Here is a 21,096-nt window from a genome sequence, read left to right as displayed (position 1 = left end):
AGAGGGAGGTTGCTTCTGGCATCCTGAGAGATCATTAAAACGGCACTAAACCCAATCTGACAAGGTTTGCTTTTTCTCAAAACAAGTCTGCAGGTATTCATCTCCAGATGCTGATCTGTGACCCACTTGGCAACGTTTCAAATAATCTTTGCATTAAACAGTGTCTGTATTTGTAGCAAGTCACAGGTGGCCGGGCTCTCAGGCCCCAGGACCAGAAGAGTTAATTGAATACAAGGCGCCTGTCTGCCTGAACGCCCACCCGCCAGTTCTCCTGCCTACGTGATTGCCTGCCTGCTTGAGTGGAACTGTGTATTTCCAGTGAGTGAGAGACAGAATAATGCCGTGCCTTGTGTGCCCCGGCGAGCTATCACTGCTCTGCCGTTGCCATGGTGACAGTGCCCTCGCTGGGTACAGCGGGCTGGAGAAGTTGCTCTGGCTCTGCGTCATATTTATTCCAGCGGATCCGTGCGCTCTCTCCCGCCTCTTCCTCTAAATTCTCTCTCTCTCTTTCTTTCTTTCTATCTCTCTGTCCATGCTTTTTAGGGCTAATTGACCCAGCTCCAGAACATCAATACACAGAGCTTCGACTGCCACAAACAGCGCAGACCCTGAAGAGGTAAAACGTGGTGAGGCGAACAATGTGATCTTGATTGCATTCATTTGCATGCGGTTTTGACTGCGCTCACTTGAACTGTGAGGTTGTGTTGATGCCAGTGCTGTCAGTCTGAATGGTTTGGGTTTTGTTTTCATGCTGTTAACTGGATTAAGAGTTGATTATGGATCCTGCATCTCTCTGTTGTTTCTCTACAGTACGGTTACAGCAAGAACGCCATTGTGACTCCAAGGGAAGGTGAGTGTGTGTGTCATGCAGGTAAACATCCAGTGTTGAACAATGCCGTTTATCAGAGAGAGTGCGCAGGAAGGACAGAGGAGGGATCATCTTTGTTTTCAGTGGAGCTGCAAGTGGGAGCGTGTGAATGTGTGACTGAAAATAAAGAGAGAGAGAGGGAGACCTGATTGTGCGGTCTGTGGTGAAGAGAATCTCCCGAGGCTTATGGCTTCAAAGCCAATCTGTAGCTCTAAAAAACAAAAAGCCATTTCCCTCGAAGCCTCAGAGCAACCTCTCCATCTGAAATTATTCTCCCTGGAGTGGCTCTCTTTGTTCTTCGCTCACTGTTTTAGACCACAGGTCCTTTTAAGTAAAGAAAGTAAATCAAATGAGGAGTTTATTAGTAGTGGATTTAGCTAGTCTTGTAGCTAAGCTGGTCAACCATTGCACTTGCAATAAAGGTCATGTTTGGTCATCCAAGTGAATTTAAAATGTCGGTTTGGATAAAAGCTAAGTCTGCTAAATGTAAATCCTTAAAAGTCCTTTGTGTCCTAGCTTGAGAAAAATGTGTTAAATTTTACGTTTGATTGGCTGCTCACTCATGCGCATGTGGAAATTGTTGTCTTCATGTCAGCGTATTGATTTTGAGTGACAGGTGACATGTATCAACAGGAGTATGATGAAACAGCCCTGTTCCCCTAGATACGCCGGATGAGAGTCTGTGAAATCAAGGGGTTGTTCTCAACCCCTCCGGAGTTGTCAGACGGTTTGACGGGCAGTGAAGGACCAGTGGTGTGTGAGATTTGGTGGTTAAAAGCACAGCCCACTCGGGGGAGAGGCTTTGAGAAGAGAAAGCGAGGGAGGCGTTGGATCGATCGCAGAGCGGGTGCCATGTGGACCTCTCCATGTCCTCTGGGACCGAGTGAAGCCAATAAGTGTGTGACTTTGAGCTCCAAATAGGGAGGGAGGAAAGAATGCGACAAAGCCCATCTGCAGAATTTCTCTTAATGTTGAAGTAATAGGCAATAACTTCTACATTCGCGGTGACTTAGTGTTTATTGAATTGCTGAGGCAGTTTTACGCACTTGTTCCTTGACGAAATTAGACTCCCTGGCGTACTACTTGCTAAGCTGTCCGGGTGCTCCAGGTAGGCTTTGCATTTTTAATATAAACTGTCTGTAACCATTAACAGAACCATTTTCTTGTCAGCACAGTTGCAAAACATGGTATAACCGTGTATATTCTGATAGAGATACCATTATGGTATTATGTAAATACCATGTTATTACACAGAAGATGCTAACGTATTGCACGATTCAATCACAGAACAGAAGATAAGCTATAAGAAGACAAGAAGGGAGATCAGTCATGCTGCAGACAAAGTGTGCGTCTCACTCTGGCAGGGGTGAGCTGTGCAGCAGACCCCAGGGAGCTTCAGGAGGGCAGGCTGTACGTGTGTGTGTGTGTGTGTGTGTGTCTGCCTGTGTGTGTTTATGTAGTGTGTCGTAGCTCCACTAGGCAGTAATGACTCCGTGCCTCTGGGCTCCAACTGCCTGTGTTTATCTCCGTTAGCAGCACAAGGCGAAAATAGGCAATACATTCACAGAGAAAAGAACAGCATCACATGGACAGCGTGATCTAAAATCTGCCTCACAGGTCACTTTGACCACTTTTACCCCCCTCCTCTGGTCCTCTCCTATGTCACACACACATAATCTCTGTCTCACTCTCATATTTTCACCCTCCCACAAGTATTGCAATTTGCATATTAATGAACCTGGGCGCAGTGTCGAGCAGGAGTGTAATTCCTACTTCCTGCTTCTCGCTGAGCTCTTGTTTCTACATTTTTATTTTTGTGCCCTCCTCCTGCTGACTCCCCACCCCTTTCTATTTCTCAGAAGAAGCCCATGCTCACAGTGCGTGGACTGAACAACACCGTTTCATTAAGAGCAGTGCCAAACATGTGAGAAGATGTCTGTTGGAGGTTGTGCTTGCCCAGGTAAGAGCTTTAATCTCTTCCGCATGGTGAGCTTCTGGACAGGCAGGAGTTGCGAAACAGCATGGGTGTTTTGGGTGGGATTTTGAAATAGTGAGGGCTACCTGGAAAATCTTGTATCTGCCGTGCACCACTTACTGTAGGTCATATGCTGCTTTGTGCACTGTAGTCTGTTTATATGAACTGAAAAGGCTTGACCACATTATTTAAAACTGAAGAGGGCATTTCTGTAAAGCTATTTGTTGTAGACGTTTATTTTTGTACTAAGCCGTTAGTACAAGAAATGGATAAGTGAACTCATAGCAGGGACTTCCTGGACGTTACCGTGACCTGAATAGCCTCTCTGACTGGTTTAAATAGCTGTGCAGAGCGCGTTCCTTCTGGTGTGACGTCAGCCCTCGTTCGCACATCTTAAAGTACTTTGCATAGAAGAACAAGGTTTTACTGAAGCTGGACATTTTGGCATGTAAACTTTTACCAATTCAGAAAGCATTTTCTTGTTTTCCTTGTACCTTTTCTGGAGGCATGCTTCATTATTTGTTCCAGTTGCAACGAAAGGACTTTCTGAAATGGACTTTCACTACTGCCCAGTGCAGTTGTCTAGGTTGCAAGGCATTGAAATCAAAAGCTATAGCCTTGGATGTGCATTTACTTTTATGGCACTAGGTGTTGCCTCCACACGTACAGAGTTCAGGTACAGGGGTGAATCTGTGGGGTCTGTGTTTCCATTGGCAACAGCAACCACAGGGTTGGGTCATGGGAGACTATTGTGGTCTCAGGGCAGGACACACTAAGTTGAAAACGAAAAATCATACAGAGGAAAACATCTGATTCTTGTCCCTGTTATTATTAGAATACTTGTAGATTTTAGTCACATGTATAATTCATTTCAAGTTTTTGACTTAACCGTGTCCTTTGTGTAGCCGTCTTATATGCATCTTGGGCCTTGGCTGATTGTTTCAATCAATGACACTTCGCTGCTGATCTAACAGCAATGTGTCCTTATAGGATATCTTAAAATTATTACATGTTTTGAACTTTCTGTTCTGATCAATGACAACATGTAATGTCATACTGTACTGAACCTTCTGAGATGTTGTGCAATACCGTTAAAGAAGGGTATAAAAGCTGTTTTTCCTGTATATTTGCCTTTTGGTGGAACATCCAAATCGGCCAACTGAATTATAGAGATCTAGGTTTCTGTAGGTTAAAATACTGCTCAGACCTGTTGGACCTATAACGATCATCTATAACAGATCGAGTATGGTAAAAAAAATGAACTGAGAAGGTTGGACTTTGGTCTGCTGTGAAACAGCTTGTGTTGACTTTGCTGTGGAGACTGATGTGCGCCAGTACCTAAATAGAAAAGACTAATTTACACGTGCAGACACAAGGAACCCTTGTTTCTGACCTGGTCTTTCCCCACATCTCTCTCACAAGGTAGTCACTGGATCACCACCCAGATATGTTTTTAATAGAGTCCATATGTTCAGTGTATAGACGTTTCCAAGTAGTTTTGCTTCAAAATATTCAGAATAATAAGTCACGTAATGTCCGTCCTCTCCTTCGATGCGATTGCAGATTAAAAACAAGGTTTTAGAGGAAAGGCAAGTTTGAACCGGTGTGTGAATTGTTTCTTGTCTTAAACCCAAGGCAAGCAGTTTCTTCAGACGCTCTAAAGAAAGATTTTTATCTCAGCACAAGAGCCAGCCATGAAAACCTCTCTGGCAACCCAACTGATAAACAAGCCAAAATTTGGCATATAACATTTGTTTAAAATCAAGTCACAAGGGTACATTTTTAGGAGCGTAGTCATGGAAATTTCCACAGACGTGTGTCCTGATTGCTTTCCTTTTTTTTGCGGAGAGAGGCGGGAAAGAGAGAAGCAGTGAAGAAGGAAGACAGAAAGAGAGGCTTGAAATGAAAGCGACGACTGCCTTTGTGTGGGGTCCCTCTGTGCCGTTTTGTAAAAGGCAGAGGAGCTTCATAATGCCTGTCTGTGATGTTCACGTCTGTCACGACGCAACCTCCCTCCCTATCTTTGCTTACAACACATGCCCCTCCTCCTGACACAGGTTTTATTTGAAGTCTGGTTTGTTTACATTCCTACGCTCATGTGGGCTGCACGTATAGCGCTGCGGTGATCTTTCTGTCTGGATTCGTGGATATTGCTGAGCATGGATTGCCTCTTCTTAATGGCCTCTTTTATAGCTTTGTTTGAACAAGATAACAACCCATACCGAAGCTTTTAAACATGAGCTATTTGCACGACCGCTGGTGCTAAAAGCTTCATCCACTTTGCTCAAACAGCTCTTGAATGCACCTCTCACCCACACGCATACGCACATGCACACGCTCAATGTCAGCATGTGCTCTGTTACCTCACGCAGAAAGTCACATGGCCGCTTGATTCAAAGGAAACGACTTTAAGCAAAGCTAAAATAGCAACCTCACAAAGCTTGCCTGTTTCAAGTTGCACAACGGACATATGAGCAAAGAACGAGGGTAGGGTGTGCCTGTCAAGTCGAAAAGCTGTACTGATTTACAGTTTCCCTGCTGGATTGGTAATGCCTGTGCGTGGCATGTTTTGTGTGTGTGTGCGCGCACACCATCCCCCCCCTACCCGCTGCTCCAGAGCCGCACAGATCTGTCTCATTTCACAGAGCTAGAACAAAATGGCTTCCTGTGCAGAAAATCAGCTCCCCTCAACTTGTCAGCCACTGGCAACATTAGGATGTTGCCGCTCATTGTGTCATGTGTCAGTGATGGTGAGGGAATATTAGATGAGAGCTGGCATTTACCAGCGTCACAAATCTCCACTATAGTAGGAATCAATACAGTGTATGAGCAAAAAGGACGTTTTATTTTACTAACATGAATGTTTCACAAACATTTTGTACATATTCGGGTCTTTAACAACCCAGAATGTATATCTAACAGGGATGAATCTTTAAATTGCCCCATTATTACTATAAAATTGTCACAATATTTTTTTTTCAATTAAAACAAAGATAAATAAAGCACATTTCTCTATATTTTTTATATTTTATTTGTCAGATGCAAAAATAACCTGTGTTAAAATTATCCACTACACAGTCTCAAGGCAATTTGTATGTATTTTATGAGGCGAATAATTCGTATTAATTCCATATTCATACATTTTGTACGATTTGCTTTTGCCCCTGTGACTTTGGGGTTAGAGGTGGGGTTTTATAATTGTTTTTTTTTTTATAATTGTACAAATGTGTATGATTCACTTCGTACAAATTCATATGAATGAGCCAACTTGTAAAATACTGTGAAATCGGGTTGAAATAAAATCACTGTTTTCATCCAAAATTTCCATCCAAAAATGTAAGTCACGGTAACAAAAGAAAAGCATTAAAATATTTAATATTTTAAAAATATTTAATATTTTAAATAAAATAATACATTATTTTTAATGTATATTTTCATGACTTCATATTCGAATTTTATAATATTTTATTATAATAACTTAAAATAATTTAATATTATAATTTATTTGCCACCCTATAGTTTTTACAAAAAAGATGATTTATTTATTTGTAATAAATGTTGATTTTTGTAGATGATGCCGCAAGTTGTTACAGTTCAACATTTGACATGAAACCTGTCATGCTGTTTGTGCTGTAGACATGATGACTGACACTTTAATTTATGCTGCTTTCCATCTCCCCAAACCCAAGCCAGATGTAGTGACCGGTATCACAGAAAGAGGATGTACTATAGACTTGGGTCAACAAACTAGCAACCACTTACAACACCCTAGCAACCGCATAGCAATGTATTTAGTGTAATACTTAGATCACCTTGGTAAAGATAACAGCAACTTGGCAAGCATCTACAACACCATACTGTATAATTTGTCAGTATCCTTTACATGGGAATGCACCATAAACATTTCTTAGTAAATAAGTAAACATTTTGTTCCGATAATAATAAGGTGCTTATATTGTGATTAAGCACTGTGCTTTATTTTATATGATTAAGGCTTAAGAGAGGGGTATACGAAAGAAGACAAGAATCAGATGTTTCCCTCTGTATGATATTTCCCTTTCAACTTAGTGTGTCCTTCCCTGAGACCACAATAGTCTCCCATGACCCAACCCTGCGGTTGCTGTTGCCAATGGAAACACACTGAGTCCGCTAACAGCAGACCCCACACATTTGCCCCTGTACCTAAACTCTGTACGTGGCAACACTTAATGTCCCTGAACTGATTTATATGCCCAGTGACAGCAAATGTATTTTCCTGTGTGTTTTACGGCTTATTGATTTTCCTCTGCATTCTCATCAAGTAACTCTGCCGCCGTTTTTGAGGTCTGACACTTTTGGTTGATGGCACAGAATGTTGGCCAACAAAGTCGACGTTTACCACAGTTAGTTATTAGTCATTAAGCAGACACTTTCATATACAAAGTGACTTACAGTACATTTATTACAGTCTCAATTCTACTGGGAGTGATTTGAGGTTAAGTGTTGGCTCAGTGCATTGCTAGTACAGATCTTAAACACCACTAAACTGCAGAATACATCGAATATTAAGACATTTCAGATATTTCGTTCCCTCTTACAGCACAGCAATTTATGTTTTCTGGTGATTTAATGGCTTAAAGATATCAAAGAGATACTTGGAAAAAACAGCCAATTTAATCCACTAATGGGTTCATCCAGCTTATGTCTCTGGGAATCTAATTTGTGTAAGACTTTTCGGCAGTAATGAGGGGTTTGTAATAAAAGAAATGGGAGTCACCTGTAGAGCACTGGATGCATAAAAGACTGAAGAAGTGGTTCCCTGCTGGGCCACCCCAGAACATCCTCATCTGTTTTGTATTAGTGCTAAAGGCGGCTTTTAAAGTATGTCCGTTGCTTTTGTTAACATGAGTCATGTCTAAAGCTAGGTCAGATTTTTAAGTTTAATTCATGAGTTGCTTTAGAACTTAGTCTTTAAACATCATGTTAAATCAAAACTATAAACAAACCATTTCCACATCAATTCTAAATTTAATTCTGCAGTTTAAAAATGCTGGGTTGTGTCAAACCATGGTTGGGTAAAATATGGACAAATCCATCCATTGGGTCTAAATAACCTAGAAAAGGTCCAAATGAGACCAAACCTTGGGTTGAAACAACCCGACATTTCTTGGCATTAATGTAAAGCTTAATTAAAAACTTATTTTGTTTTGGAATAAAACCCTTGCAATAACATTTCTCCTAACATAACCCATTTAACAAATATTTAGTTTATTTATATATATTGTATACTAATGTCTACATTTTAAAGGAATACAGAATTAGCTAATAGGTATGTACATCTCTGCATGTATAGCATACGAATGTCTGAAACTAGAATTTGATTAAACTTCATTGCAAAAGGAAAAATTAGGTATATCAGTTGCAGAAAGCGCATTCAATTTCTTTCCTTTATGTTTCTATGAGTGAGGACAGCCATTATAGCCATTATTGTACTGCAGTCAGTTCTCCTCAGTAGTTAGTATGACTCTCACATATGTTGTCGGTTGCCAGCGCATTATCGCGCTCCGCCAGCCGTGTAGCTGCGAGCAGGCTGGGTGAGCATGAGGCACATGGATCCTCCTTCGCTTGTGTTTGGGAGAGATGAGGCAATGGGATGACAAAGAGCCCCGGAGCCCTAAGAGCCAAGCAGGGGCCTCATCAGGGAGAGAAATTTTGTCAGCCGTGCCTGAGTGGAGTGTTTAAAATGGGAATAACTTCACTGCTGCAGAAGAACATTTATAAAGCTCCATAAAACTTTATAAAGCTCATGAATTCATCACCACCCCCGAACATTAAGGCTAGCTGTAATCTTGTCAAACATTTAAATCAACGCGAAATGAAAACTGACCCTGATTACTTTCCTAATGCATATTTCAAGTCTTATTGAAAATGATTCACCAATGCATGCTACTCCAAATACATTTTGAACTAAAATGTAATAACTTTCTTTCCCTCTAAAACTATTTCCGCTGATGTCACTGAGGCTGGAAAGGCTATTGAATAAAAAGCAGTGGCGGCTCGTGACTGCTCATCCGAGGGGCGCAAATACAAAATATGTGTTCGGAGTGTCATTTGTGGTGCTCGTGTTTTCAAAATATGTGTTTGTCACGTCATGTGAACCATGTGCATCACGTGTTTTGTTAAAATAAGTGCCTGCTGCACACACGTTAAAACCATTTATGATAAAAGAGACCCCCACGTTCACAAAATACACGCAAGACACTCCCTTAACACTAAACTCTGATTACGCATGAGATTATGCGAGTATCTGGCAAACGTGAGTGTCTCTTTTATTATAAACCTTTAGACGCGCAAACACATATTTTGAAATTACGAACCACACACATGATGGGCTACATACATGTTGTCACGAACTTCGCATCAAGCGTCCTCGAAAAAAGAAGTCACCGGCTGCCACTGATAAAAGTAAACTGAGGTTTTTTTTGGTATGGAATCCCCACTTTTCATAATCACATAAATTTGAGAGGGATAAACCTTAGTTTAATCCATTAAGTATCCAGTGTCACTTAAAAATAAGTCGCCTCAGTCACAACATGAATAGGATTTCATATTGACATAGGAAATGGCAGCTTATTAGATCCTTACATCTTCATGCTCTTTGTAAATATGCTCATGCCAGATAACTACCTTCATTATCATACCCACTAATTTATATAACCATCCTTTGAAACATATGTCTAATTGTGATTAACTCTTGCTTGCTTTGTTGGGTTTGGGATGCAGTCCTGTGGTCTGGGTTCTGTACCCATTCAGTGACACCAGAGGGCAGTGGTGTTCCAGTTTATCTGTATGTGTTGATGGATTTATTTAAAGTGGTCTGACACGTGCCAACAGGCAGTTGTGAATTCACTGTGTACTGTGACTAATATAAAATTATCTTTTAAAGCACAGTTACTGGCTTGAATTGTTATGTCATTCTTGACAAAGTTATATCATTTTGGTTCCAATTACTTATTGCTAAAATGCAGTAATCTGAAGGATAGATGTTCATTTACTCACTTTTATGTTGTTCCAGACTTCTCCTTTGTAAAATAAATGATATGTTAAGTAGTTAGTGACTCATATCAGTCACCATTTTCAATTCTTTGGAAGTTTTTGTACCTGAGAATGAGTTATTGATGACAGAATTTTACCCCTTTAAAGGAGTAGTTCACTAAAAAAATGGTCCAAATTGACTTGACCACAGTTGACAATGGTCCCCAGTTTTGGGTTGGACTACTCCTTTAATACCAGGATAAATACTGGGGAAAGAACACTGGAAAATAGTTCTGTAACTCAGTTGAGTACCATTATGTTAGCAACGCAGAGGTTATGAGAACAATTCCCAAGGAACACACATAAGATTATGTATAAAATACATGGATAATGTGTCCGAGATTTGTCCCTGCATCGTTTGATTTAGGTCCATTCACACTGCCAGTGATTTTCTGGAACATGTGAGTAATGCAACTTCTTTCACACAGCACGTTGATCCCAGAAAAGTGGTGTCCAAAGTAAAATTGTGTGAAGGCAAAAACATTCTGGAATTGATCCTGTGATCGCTCCCGGGTAGGGACCTAACATTGTGTGCTGCAGAGATGATGTATTTTTGTAAGCAAAACCCGGAAACAAGTTAGCATTTTTAGCAATTTCAGTTCAGTCGTCCTGAAGTTTTTTGAAAGAGTTTTGGTTAAAATTCTTAAAGAAGATTTTGGGTTAACATAAGCCCAAGATATTAATACCATAAAGTAGCATGCACACCAAAGTGTTAATGCCGGCAGCCGGCATATGTTTTCAATTGTTGAGAAGTGCCGCACTTTTCAAAACGCCAGCAGCTGGCGGGTTTTGTCGGCACTGAGCGACGGCACTCAACGTTTTTTTCTGCACTCAACGTTCCACAGTGTATTTTCTTATGAAGAAACATGTTTTTAAATGTGTTTAATAAAGTTTGAAAAAGCTGTCGGAAGCTTGGTGGTGATGACGTTGATGTCGAGAGACCAAGGTTCGCTTGTAGCCTAAGGTTAGCTTTTTATTTCTAGTAAATGCATTTAGACTTTAAAATTCATAAAAGTTGTGTTTATCTGTGAAGATTATCTTGTTGCACAATTGTTGGTTAACAAGAGTTTATTTTTTGCAATAATCCAAAAGTGTATGGGAAAAATTAATAGGGTTTTTGCCGAGGGAACCAGTGTCCTGCTAATTTCCGGTTTAGGCAACAAAAATACGTCATCCCTGCGACATTCTATTGCCATAGTATTCCTGGAACACGTACTGTGTGAACAAATGACAGGAACAATGCCGTAAGGAGTGTGTTTTAGTGAGAATGTGTGGCGTGTAAATAAACCAAAATCACATGATCCCGGTACAAATTCTGGACAAATTATCCTTGTATTGTCCTGAATGCACTGTAAGTCACGTTGTGCAAGATGTAGTTGTAAATTAAATGTAAATGCAATCAAGGAAAATTTTAAATGATCATACTGTAAAAAAACATGCTGAATTCACTCTGTGGGGTCATTGGAATTGGGAAGAGTACACATCAGCATCATAAATTCTTTATTTATTGCCACAGAACTGAAACCAGTGAAACTTTGTTTCTGCACAATTCTTTTCCTAAAGATACACCTTCCATCCAAATCTTGATTTTAGCTTGTTTTATTAGAGGTGGAATTGGATCTTTAAGAGACTGAGCCCCTGGAGATTAAGCTGAGGATTTATATGGACAATTGGTTAAAAAGACCTTATTTTTTGTGCTGTTCCAATGAAAGCTATTCTTACATGGAGTAATTAGTTGTATGGCTTAGTTCTTCATCAATATTGAACATAAGCTATGCAGTGTGACGTTGATTAACATGGAAAAATTGACCTTGCTTTAGCAATGATTTTCATTGCTTCAAGTCATGTGCTTATATCAAAGGTCCTTAAAGTTGAACTTTGTGGTGGATGACTGTTTTGTCTTTTTTTCCACGTTACTACATTTATACCAGTATTTCGATCTTATCTGTATTTAGTAAATAGCAGAAGGGAGGCAGGGCAGAAGAATGGGGGAGGGGTGGCTTTGGCTTAGTTGAAGGATTGATGCTCCAGCAGGGGGGTTGCACACGTAGAAAGACGGGCTTGTGCCATTGTTCGCGTGCAAGAACAAAGGGTCGCACGGGCACTTTTCTTCTTTATCCCACCTAGTCGGGTTCACTTTTAACAACATCTACAACTTCCAGTTTTGTGGTAGCCGTCTGCACAGCGCAATGGTTTTAAAGGGGTAAAGCTGATGTTACTGCCCTCCTCGCTTTAAAAACAGCGAGGATACTATCGACACACGGGGATATTATCGAGGAGGACCGAGGTCGTCGATTTACTGCGTGTATTTCTCCAGGTGCGGATAAAACTTAAGCAAGGTGCAAAAGTGCCTAATTGCAACATTTAGTTGTCAAGAACACAAGGAAATGCATTGAATTGTGTCGCTATGGTGATGGATTGTCAGCGCCAGCCTGTGCTGGGCCTTGCCTGTCTGGTGTCGCGAGAGCAGCCTGGCATAGCTAAGCTATGCTAGCAAGGAGAGTCGTTATTATCAGACCATAAAATATTTAAGTCTTAAAAAACATTTGAAAACGGAACTTGTTGTACATTCAGAACTGTTTATGGAAATAGTGGTTTAGGAGATTTAATCGTGAAATGCGTAAGGTGTTAGCTTAGCACAAATGTGCACCCCTTGAACAGCTAGGGCAAGTTTACCAGTGGCCCTTATTAACGTGAATAAAAGTTTCATTGCACTGTATTAACGTAGTCTACCTATTTAAATTTAAAGTATGCTTGAAAAAAATGCATTAAAATGTATTAATTCATATTTAATAATATTGCTATATTTTTAAGTAAAATTGATAATAAATATCAACAATCTGTGCAAATAATGGATGGATGTTTTGTCTTTTATACCTGCAACTTTGCTCTAAATGCAGATATGTTTATATCTATATTTTTAAGTAAAATTGATAATAATTACAAACAATCTGTGTAAGTAATGGATGTATGTTTTGTCTTTTATACCTGCAACTTTGCTCTAAATGGAGATATGTTAATAAACCTGTGTGTGTATATATAGGCTTGAATTTTTGTTTATTGTGTATATTTTTAGGCTGTAATTTTATAAATATACTGTTTTTATTTTTTTTAAATTGACTGTTTTCTGGTCTTTTGTATCATAGGCTGTTCGTCCAAGTCGTTCAAGCTGTACTCCCCAAAGGAGCCTCCCAACGGCAGTGCCTTCCCTCCATTTCACCCAGGCGCAATGCTGGATAGAGATGTGGGGTAAGACTTAAAAAAATTGCGAGCACAGGGTGGCATACTCAACTTGTGGAAACATTACCCTGTTATTTTTTAGCAGCCATGTGTGTTCACTGTGCTGACATTGCAAATGAAATTGACTGTAATATTGTAGATATACTCATAATGTCTATGGTTACGCCAATATAGTCTCATAATGTATCATATTTTGCAGTCCAACACCAATGTATCCCCCATCTTACATGGAACCTGGAATAGGGTGCGTATATGCTTGTAAAGAAATCTGTGAACTATTTGAGCTTTTATAAAGAAGAGTAAACCCAGACAGGGATTAAACTAGTCCTAGACTTAAAAAATATTAAGAGCTGTACAAACTGAAAACAAATTGCACTGACATATTTTGAAATACATCAGTACTCTTTGTTTTGTCTCAAAATGCACACAAGTAATGTTTTTAATAATGCATGTTTGTTAAAACGAATTATATTTCCTATTTAAGCTAAGCCCTAGTCCTGTTTTAAGATAATCCCTGTCCGGGAAACCACCCCTAGATCTATTATTCCACCTTTTTGGTCCTTGCATTAAATGTTATATTTGTTTATTGTGTATTTAGTAATTATATGCTTATTATTGCATATTTAATATGTAAACATGTCATGTTACAGAAGGCACACACCGTATGGGAATCAAACAGACTACAGAATATTTGAGCTTAACAAAAGGCTACAGAATTGGACAGAGGTAGGAAACACATTTTAGCAGCAACATTTTGACTTATGTTTCACTTATTTAAATAATTTTAAAAGAACACCTTTCTCTTATATTAGGAATATAATTTGCATGTGATTTAGTTTACGCACAGGCAAATTTTAGTTAAGGTCATAGTTAAAATGATTTTTGAATGCTTTTCTCAGCAGGACTGTGACAATCTGTGGTGGGATGCGTTCACAACAGAGTTTTTTGAAGATGACGCAATGTTGACTATCACATTCTGTCTGGAAGATGGACCCAAACGATATAGTAATGTTCTCTTTTCATTTCGTGTATTTATTTATGCAAGCTGTATTGTGGCATACAGACAACTATCACAAGTGCAACATCAAAGAAGACATTTAAAGACAAAAAGTAGACAACAAATGAAGAGTTTGGTTCCTAAACGCAATAAATCCCTTTTGACAAATTTTGGTAAAAACGTGTTTTCTATACCAAGAAAGTGACAAGATGAAAACCACTATTTTCTGTTACAAACTTTCACATAGCATCTTTAGGTTATAAAAACATAAAAAATTGAAATCCATAACTTGATTTTCAAAGATTTATTATAAAAACAAATATTTTTTTTCCAGAAAATGCAATAAATCCATGACAATTTTTTTTTTCAAAATTCTATAAATCTATTTAATCAATATATAAATGTGCATTCATTTTTGCCATTTTATATTAATTTAGTTGAACAGTTGTACACACTGATTAAAAAAAATTAATGGCATTAATCAAAACACTTACTTTGTCATATTAGGAACACTGTCATTGCAGCGTGGTTATACTTGACGTCGTCGCTTAACATTTTTCACAGCGATCAGCTGTGATTCTCGTTGACTTTGAGTAAAATAATGGAAAGTTTTTCAATAGATCCCCTGGGGTCAATGTGTTAGCACTATGGAAGCTATGCTGTCGGGAGAACAAGCGATCGTCTTCCGAGTGCCTCTCGCGTAAATTATTAGATGTTGATGGCTTACGTTTCTTTCCCGTCACAGAAAACCACCACAGGTTTATCAATGCTATTAAAGTATTATTTCGTTTTTGTTTGTTTGTTGATCACGAAGTACAAAGTAGATATGGAAAACTAGGACTCTGTGTACTCAACGCGCCACCATTGTTTGTTTACATTGTGTGGAATGGTGCGCTGTAATTTGTGGAGCGGATTTATTGCATTCTGTAGAAAAGGAGGAGTGGCGTTTATTGCATTTTGGGAAAAAAGGGAGAAAAGATGACAGAATAACACAGCAGATATTGGATTTTGCGTAAAATGAAGATTTTACTTTTAAATACTGACCTGATATAATACTGATTCTGGCAGTAACTCATTTTTTTCAAAAATGGCGTTTATTGCGTTTTGGAACAAAACTCTTCAAATAACCAATGGGTATAAATGAAAACAGCTAATCATTATATATGACATCACTTTGCTATTCAGGTGCTAAGTAACTGCTTGTGCATTTGACTCAAGTTAAATAAGCAAGTTATTAGATTAGTTAATTTTGTGGTAGTTAATTGACTTTTCTGAAGCCTTAATTACAGATGTTATTGAATGTGAATTATTGATAAAATATAGGTGTAAGTACATAAAAACAAAGTTTCCTATTTTTCCTATTTTCAGCTATCGGTAGGACGTTGATTCCACGATACTTCCGAAGTATTTTCGAGGGTGGTGCCACAGAGCTCTTCTATGTGCTGAAACATCCCAAGGAATCTTTCCACAATAACTTTGTGTCCTTGGACTGCGATCAGTGCACCATGGTTACACAGAATGGCAAACCCATGTTCACACAGGTATCATCTTCCTCTGCTTTTATGTGTAGTTTTATAGTACAGAGGCTATAAAACTAGCTGGTTTTGTATGCACAATTACAAATTTTCAGTGTTTAGTGCATTGGTTGTCTGAACAACTAGTTGGTTAAAAGGATATGATGTATTATTTAGGGTTTGCTAGACCCCATTCAGGAGGTTTTACAATAAATACTTTGACCGGAGTTGCAAATCATATATGAGCATAAAAGTCAGAAATGAATCTTGAGTTTGTGTGATTTATTCGTCAATATTAGCCTCTATGTGTTGCCCATTTATTTCTTTTCCAAAATGAATGTGGTGTCAAATGAGGCTTACAATAACTCTTATTGCAATCTTACATGAAAATCTAAATGGTTCCATTAAATAAGCTCTGCAATAAGAACAACACCAAGTCATCAAATTGGATGTACATAAGGAGGAACTGCACATGATGTTGATTTTATGTTAAGTGCTTTTATCTCTGCAGGTGTGTGTGGAGGGCAGGTTGTACCTGGAGTTCATGTTTGATGACATGATGCGTATAAAGACGTGGCACTTCAGTATCAGACAGCACAGAGAGGTTGTGCCGAGGAGCATCCTAGCAATGCATGTAAGTTATTCCTCATTGTTTAATAACTGCTTCTAATATCCAAACTGTAATGTTAAACATCTGCAAGTAATTCACCCCAAACCACTAAAAGGGATAGTGCATCCAAAAATAAAAATAATGTCATTACTGACTCACCCTCATGTCGTTCCAAACGCGTAAGACCTTCGTTCATCTTCGGAAACACAGTTTAAGATGTTTTATATTTAGTCTAAGAGCTTGTTGACCCTTCATTGAAAATCTATGTACAGTTTACTGTCCATCTCCAGAAAGACAATAAAAACATCATCAAAGTAGTCCATGTGACATCAGTGGGTCAGTTAGAATGTGTTGAAGCATCGAAACATTTTGGTCCAAAAAAGAATAAAAATTACAACTTTGTTCAGGTTCGTCTTCTCTTCCGTGTCTGTTGTGAAGTGCATGTGCGAGACTAAAGTCATGTGACTGCAGTGATGCGGCTGACATCCAACGCGGCTGACGTGTTATCTGGTGCACCCCAGCTATTTTTTGTTTATTTGCCCGGGCTTCATTTACAGTCTGAGGGAGATGCACGCTGTAAGTTTGGAAAAAAAACTTTGCAAACATGTCTGAGGATAACACGTCACCCGCATCACTGCAGTCACGTGACTTTAGTCTTGCGCATGTGCTTCACAACAGACGCGGAAGAGACGGCAATGCTGAATAAAGTGGGATTTTTGTTATTTTTGGACCAAAATGTATTTTTTATGTCATTAATGACATTTATTTTCATTTTTGGGTGAACTATCCCTTTAATGTACAGACTTCATTCCTACTCTCTTGTTGCTTATTACAGCTTTAGGTAGGGCGTTGTCTTTTTTTGAACTTCATACTAAGAAATTCCTTTTTGATGTTAATATAATGGTATTGTTTAGTAGAGAATTAAACTCTTATTGTACAAGCATTATGTAATTGTGTCATTAAAGCAATGGTGCCATTGTAAATTCAGCTTGTTCATCTTTTTAAACATAAATGACATGTATATATATTTTTTTTAATCTTCCAACAGTCCCAAGACCCTCAAATGCTCGACCAGCTATCAAAAAACATCACAAGATGTGGATTATCTAACTCTACCCTGAACTACCTCCGAGTAAGTTCGTTTTACATCAGTACAAATAAGAAAACCTATCATGCTGCAATGGCTGCCCTTATCTGTTCTTTTATTTTTAAAATTGTCTATTTGTCAAAAAATTAAACGCTAGCATTTTTCATTTGATGGTTTCGTCTCTATAGCTTTGTGTAATCCTGGAGCCCATGCAGGAGCTGATGTCAAGACACAAGACGTACAGTCTCAGCCCACGAGACTGCCTCAAAACCTGTCTGTTTCAGAAGTGGCAGAGGATGGTGGCCCCACCAGGTGAGCATCAGGTGACTTTTACCAGACCAGACATCCAACCATATTTCAACCAAAGTTTCTCAAATAACCATCTCCTCTCTCGTACCAGCTGAGCCTGCGAGACAAGCCCCCAGCAAACGAAGGAAACGAAAAATGTCCGGTGGCAGCACCATGAGTTCGGGAGGGGGCAACAATAACAACAGCAACAGTAAAAAGAAAAGTCCAGGCGGCGGCGGCTTTGCGCTTTCCACCCAGGTACCTGTAAGCATCTCATTTTGATGTCTGTTTACAACTATACAAAAGCTATGGGAGATAGGTGGTGGGAGGTGGGTGGGAGCAAGAGAAACTTTTTTTTAAAATATGAGTAACAATAGCAAGACAGACCCAATTTTAGAGACAAGTGGACATGATCCAATGCTGGGCAGTCCCTGGTCCTTTTGGGCCGCAGGTCTGTGAGTTTTGTGATTTTTGTCAAGTCTGTTAAAGCCTGTTGGGTGTTTTGAGCTCCAGAGACACGGCCAATACTTGAGACCCGAGGTGGAATAAACCCGTGCAGCACTCAAGGATCCGGGATGCCCACCGCTGATCTTTTCACTGTGGCAGGGCTATTTAGTTTTCAACACGGTTCCCCAATGACTGAACTTAGCCTTTTCACACACACAGCACTTCCTGTAGGTTTAAGTTCCTGTGGCTGGTGAACTGTGCTGGGCTTCATGATTTGGGCACAAGTGTCTTATAGTGGGCAGAATAGTGGAGGTCTTCTCCCTCGATGTGGTGTAGAAAGCCACCGCGTCCCCCACGGAGCACCCCCCGGGTTGCGGCGATAATGTTTGCGCCCCTTCCTGTCCCCTGCAGGATGTGATGGTGGTGGGAGAGCCCACTCTGATGGGAGGGGAGTTCGGGGACGAGGATGAGCGACTGATCACGCGGCTGGAGAACACACAGTTTGATGCGGCCAATGGCATCGACGACGAGGACAGTTTCAACAGTTCCCCTGCCCTGGGCACCAACAGCCCCTGGAACAGCAAAGCCCCTTCCAGCCAGGAGAGCAAAAATGACAACCCCAACTCACAGTCATCCCAGTAGAAGAATTAGGGGGCTAGACTCGTAGCTGGTAGACACGCACCTTTGTTAAAAGCGCCAATCGCATGACAGTTCCTAAAGGTCTTCGGCCTCGATTAGTCCTTAATTGGCTCTGTTGACTTTTTTTGTATCATATTTGAAGAGTAAAATTACTCCTCGCCTTTCAAAACGCCGTTTTGTTCTTTTTATTTTTTTGATTCTTTGAGAGTCGTTTTCCAGTATCGCCTTTCGCATTTGACCTCTCAGAGCCTCGACTCGATTAGGCTTGGCGAAGGCAGCCGTATCTGTGGGTTATTGTTCCAACCTCGGGTCTCTCTGTGCGTGCTGTGCTGTGACACGCATGGCCGTTTCTGTTGTGCTCACCTCACAGGAAAGGATCTTTTTTTATCTAACCATTTGGTAATATGACCATTGTGTGCACCTCAGACTCAAACCCAACACTCCATTTTTAAAAACTAAATTATTTGTTTTATAGGACCTGGTTGGAACAAAAACCTGTACAGTACCGGAGCTTGAGGACCGGAGTTGAGAACCACTACGTAAAGTCCTTAAAGTAAAAATAAATAAAAAGTGTAAAGCATTGAGGTTTTTGAGTTTGGTCGTGCCCAAAATGGTCAGGGAGAACATGCCTGACCATAAAGCCAGACTCAAAGGAAGTGTTTAATTTTTTGCATTTTGTTTTTGTTTTTTATTTTTATAACTATTTCTAAGGAGAAAATAAGCAAGCAAACAAAACTCTAAATATCCTTTGCACTCTTGTCACTGTATTTTGGATCTATTTTTCTTAAAAAAAAGATGAATTTTGTTCTTATTGAAAATTGATAATCTTTAACTGGAAAAAAATGCTGTCAATCTCAATGTAAAATAACACATTTTGTATTGTTATCAATATTTTAAGGAAATGCTACTTGCTCTAAGCTTTACACCTTAACTGTCTTTCTGTTAAAATTGTCTTTGATAAAGAATATTACATGATCATAGCATGTATGTCTGGGTACTGCATGTGCAGACATTAGCTAGTTCAGCTTTAACAGTCCCATTGTTTGCTGGATTTAAATCCCTCGCTGTTATTCAAGACTGTGATCACATTTTGTTCAGAGACAAATTGCAAGTGGACAGATCGTAGATACTTTTTTTTGTTACAAGAAAGAACGGATCAAAATTACTCATGCTTTTGTCGTTCACACTGATAAGTTTGCTAAGAAAACATTTCTAAGATGGTATAAATATACAAATTTTTCTTCCCTAATGCTACAGACCAAGGAGCAAGATCCTTTAATCAACACATTTCTATAAAGACTCTTTTTTTTTTTCATTATTTTGTTTGTGTATTTGTGATTGTATATTTAAGACTGTAGCCTGTATAAGTTCTGTATAAGTGTAATTCTATTTACTCTTCTTGTTCATCTTCACAATCTGTTTTATGTCAAAAGCTGAACTTCTCATTTCAGAACATGTTTTTAGATGCATTAAAGGTACTACCTGTCACCTAAGAACTACCTTTCATTCAAAAGGGTAGATTCTAGTTGTTAAGTCAATGTCATTGTATTTATTATAATTTTTTTAAGTCTTTGCCATTGCATTATATATCAAGACAATACATGTTGCTGTGTATTTGATTTTGCCTTTGTATGTTGTTTCACTTTTAATGTTGTTTTATCAGATGACATAAATATAATGGACTCCATAAAAGAATACTTATTTAAACTAGTGTTACAACAGTCTAGACCAGTGGTTCTCAAACGTTTTGGGCATGCAACCCACCCTCGTGTCTGGTGCACCCATTCGTGCTAAAAGAATAATGTGAGACATAAAACGTTCTTAAACTTAACATTTTGATTAAACAAACATTTAGTTACACAAAATGTAGAGATGTTGGTTAGTAGCCTTTCTTTTCTGAGGTTTAATTACATAGAATTTATGATAAATTAATATATTTTTATAAAACTGTGCCCCAGTTTGAGAACCACTAGCCTAGACCATCAATTCTTAAAAGCCTGCAGTGTATTAGGTTTTAAAACACCAGAGGGCACTCCTGTGAGATCTTCATCTTATAAATAAGCATCAAACTAGCCAAATCCAGCATTTCCTCCTGTATCTACTGCAACATCATACAGACGAAACATTTCATTTTCTACATTCATCATCAGTCACTTGTAAACTACAGTGTTGTGTAGGCTTCATTAACCAAATCGGCCAAAACCCCCAGGTGTGCTTTTTCCTGTCCCTGTAGAGCCACTTTGTTAGTGGTTGTTTTAGAAGGATATTTTTGCCTAGTGTCTGCCATTGACAGTTGATGTATGGAAACAATAAAACAAATTTTTACAGCTATTGTGTGTCACACGTGGTTAAAATAT

General features: G+C 39.1%; 1 protein-coding gene and 1 non-coding gene across 9 annotated transcripts; both read left to right on the top strand.

Annotated features, from left to right (window-relative positions):
* The first annotated feature begins 412 nt into the window (after positions 1–412).
* Positions 413–21,070, top strand: ldb1a (LIM domain binding 1a). 8 transcript variants are annotated; one of them, XM_065296620.2, is made up of 13 exons: positions 415–626; positions 811–850; positions 2,728–2,828; positions 13,064–13,166; positions 13,357–13,401; positions 13,808–13,883; positions 14,060–14,162; positions 15,523–15,695; positions 16,180–16,302; positions 17,327–17,410; positions 17,554–17,677; positions 17,766–17,917; positions 18,512–21,070. In XM_065296620.2, exons 3-13 carry the CDS (start codon positions 2,801–2,803, stop codon positions 18,740–18,742), a joined length of 1,242 nt encoding a protein of 413 aa, XP_065152692.1. In that variant the 5' UTR covers positions 415–626; positions 811–850; positions 2,728–2,800; the 3' UTR covers positions 18,743–21,070. The 8 variants fall into 8 exon arrangements, with proteins under 8 accessions (XP_065152695.1, XP_065152692.1, XP_065152694.1 ...); XM_065296622.2 differs by having other exon boundaries at positions 417–626; positions 17,766–17,911; XM_065296619.2 differs by having other exon boundaries at positions 419–626; positions 14,057–14,162.
* LOC135787702 (small nucleolar RNA SNORA13) lies at positions 15,966–16,100 on the top strand. The gene has a single exon (XR_010547171.1). It is a non-coding gene; the product is annotated as a small nucleolar RNA SNORA13 (small nucleolar RNA).
* Positions 21,071–21,096: the final 26 nt, after the last annotated feature.

The sequence above is a fragment of the Paramisgurnus dabryanus genome, chromosome 20 (genome assembly GCF_030506205.2).
Source record: "Paramisgurnus dabryanus chromosome 20, PD_genome_1.1, whole genome shotgun sequence".
In the NCBI taxonomy this organism is placed as follows: Eukaryota; Metazoa; Chordata; class Actinopteri; order Cypriniformes; family Cobitidae; genus Paramisgurnus; species Paramisgurnus dabryanus.
The sequence above is the reverse complement of the archived record's forward strand: the minus strand, read 5'-3'. Positions and strand labels throughout refer to the sequence as shown.

Bases quoted from the DNA above. Each gene is read 5' to 3' on its own strand.
- ldb1a (XM_065296619.2), top strand. From the start codon at position 2,801: ATGTCTGTTGGAGGTTGTGCTTGCCCAG. The intron at 13,167-13,356 runs GTAAGACTTAAA...CATATTTTGCAG, and splicing joins ATGCTGGATAGAGATGTGGG to TCCAACACCAATGTATCCCC. The intron at 16,303-17,326 runs GTAAGTTATTCC...ATCTTCCAACAG, and splicing joins GGAGCATCCTAGCAATGCAT to TCCCAAGACCCTCAAATGCT.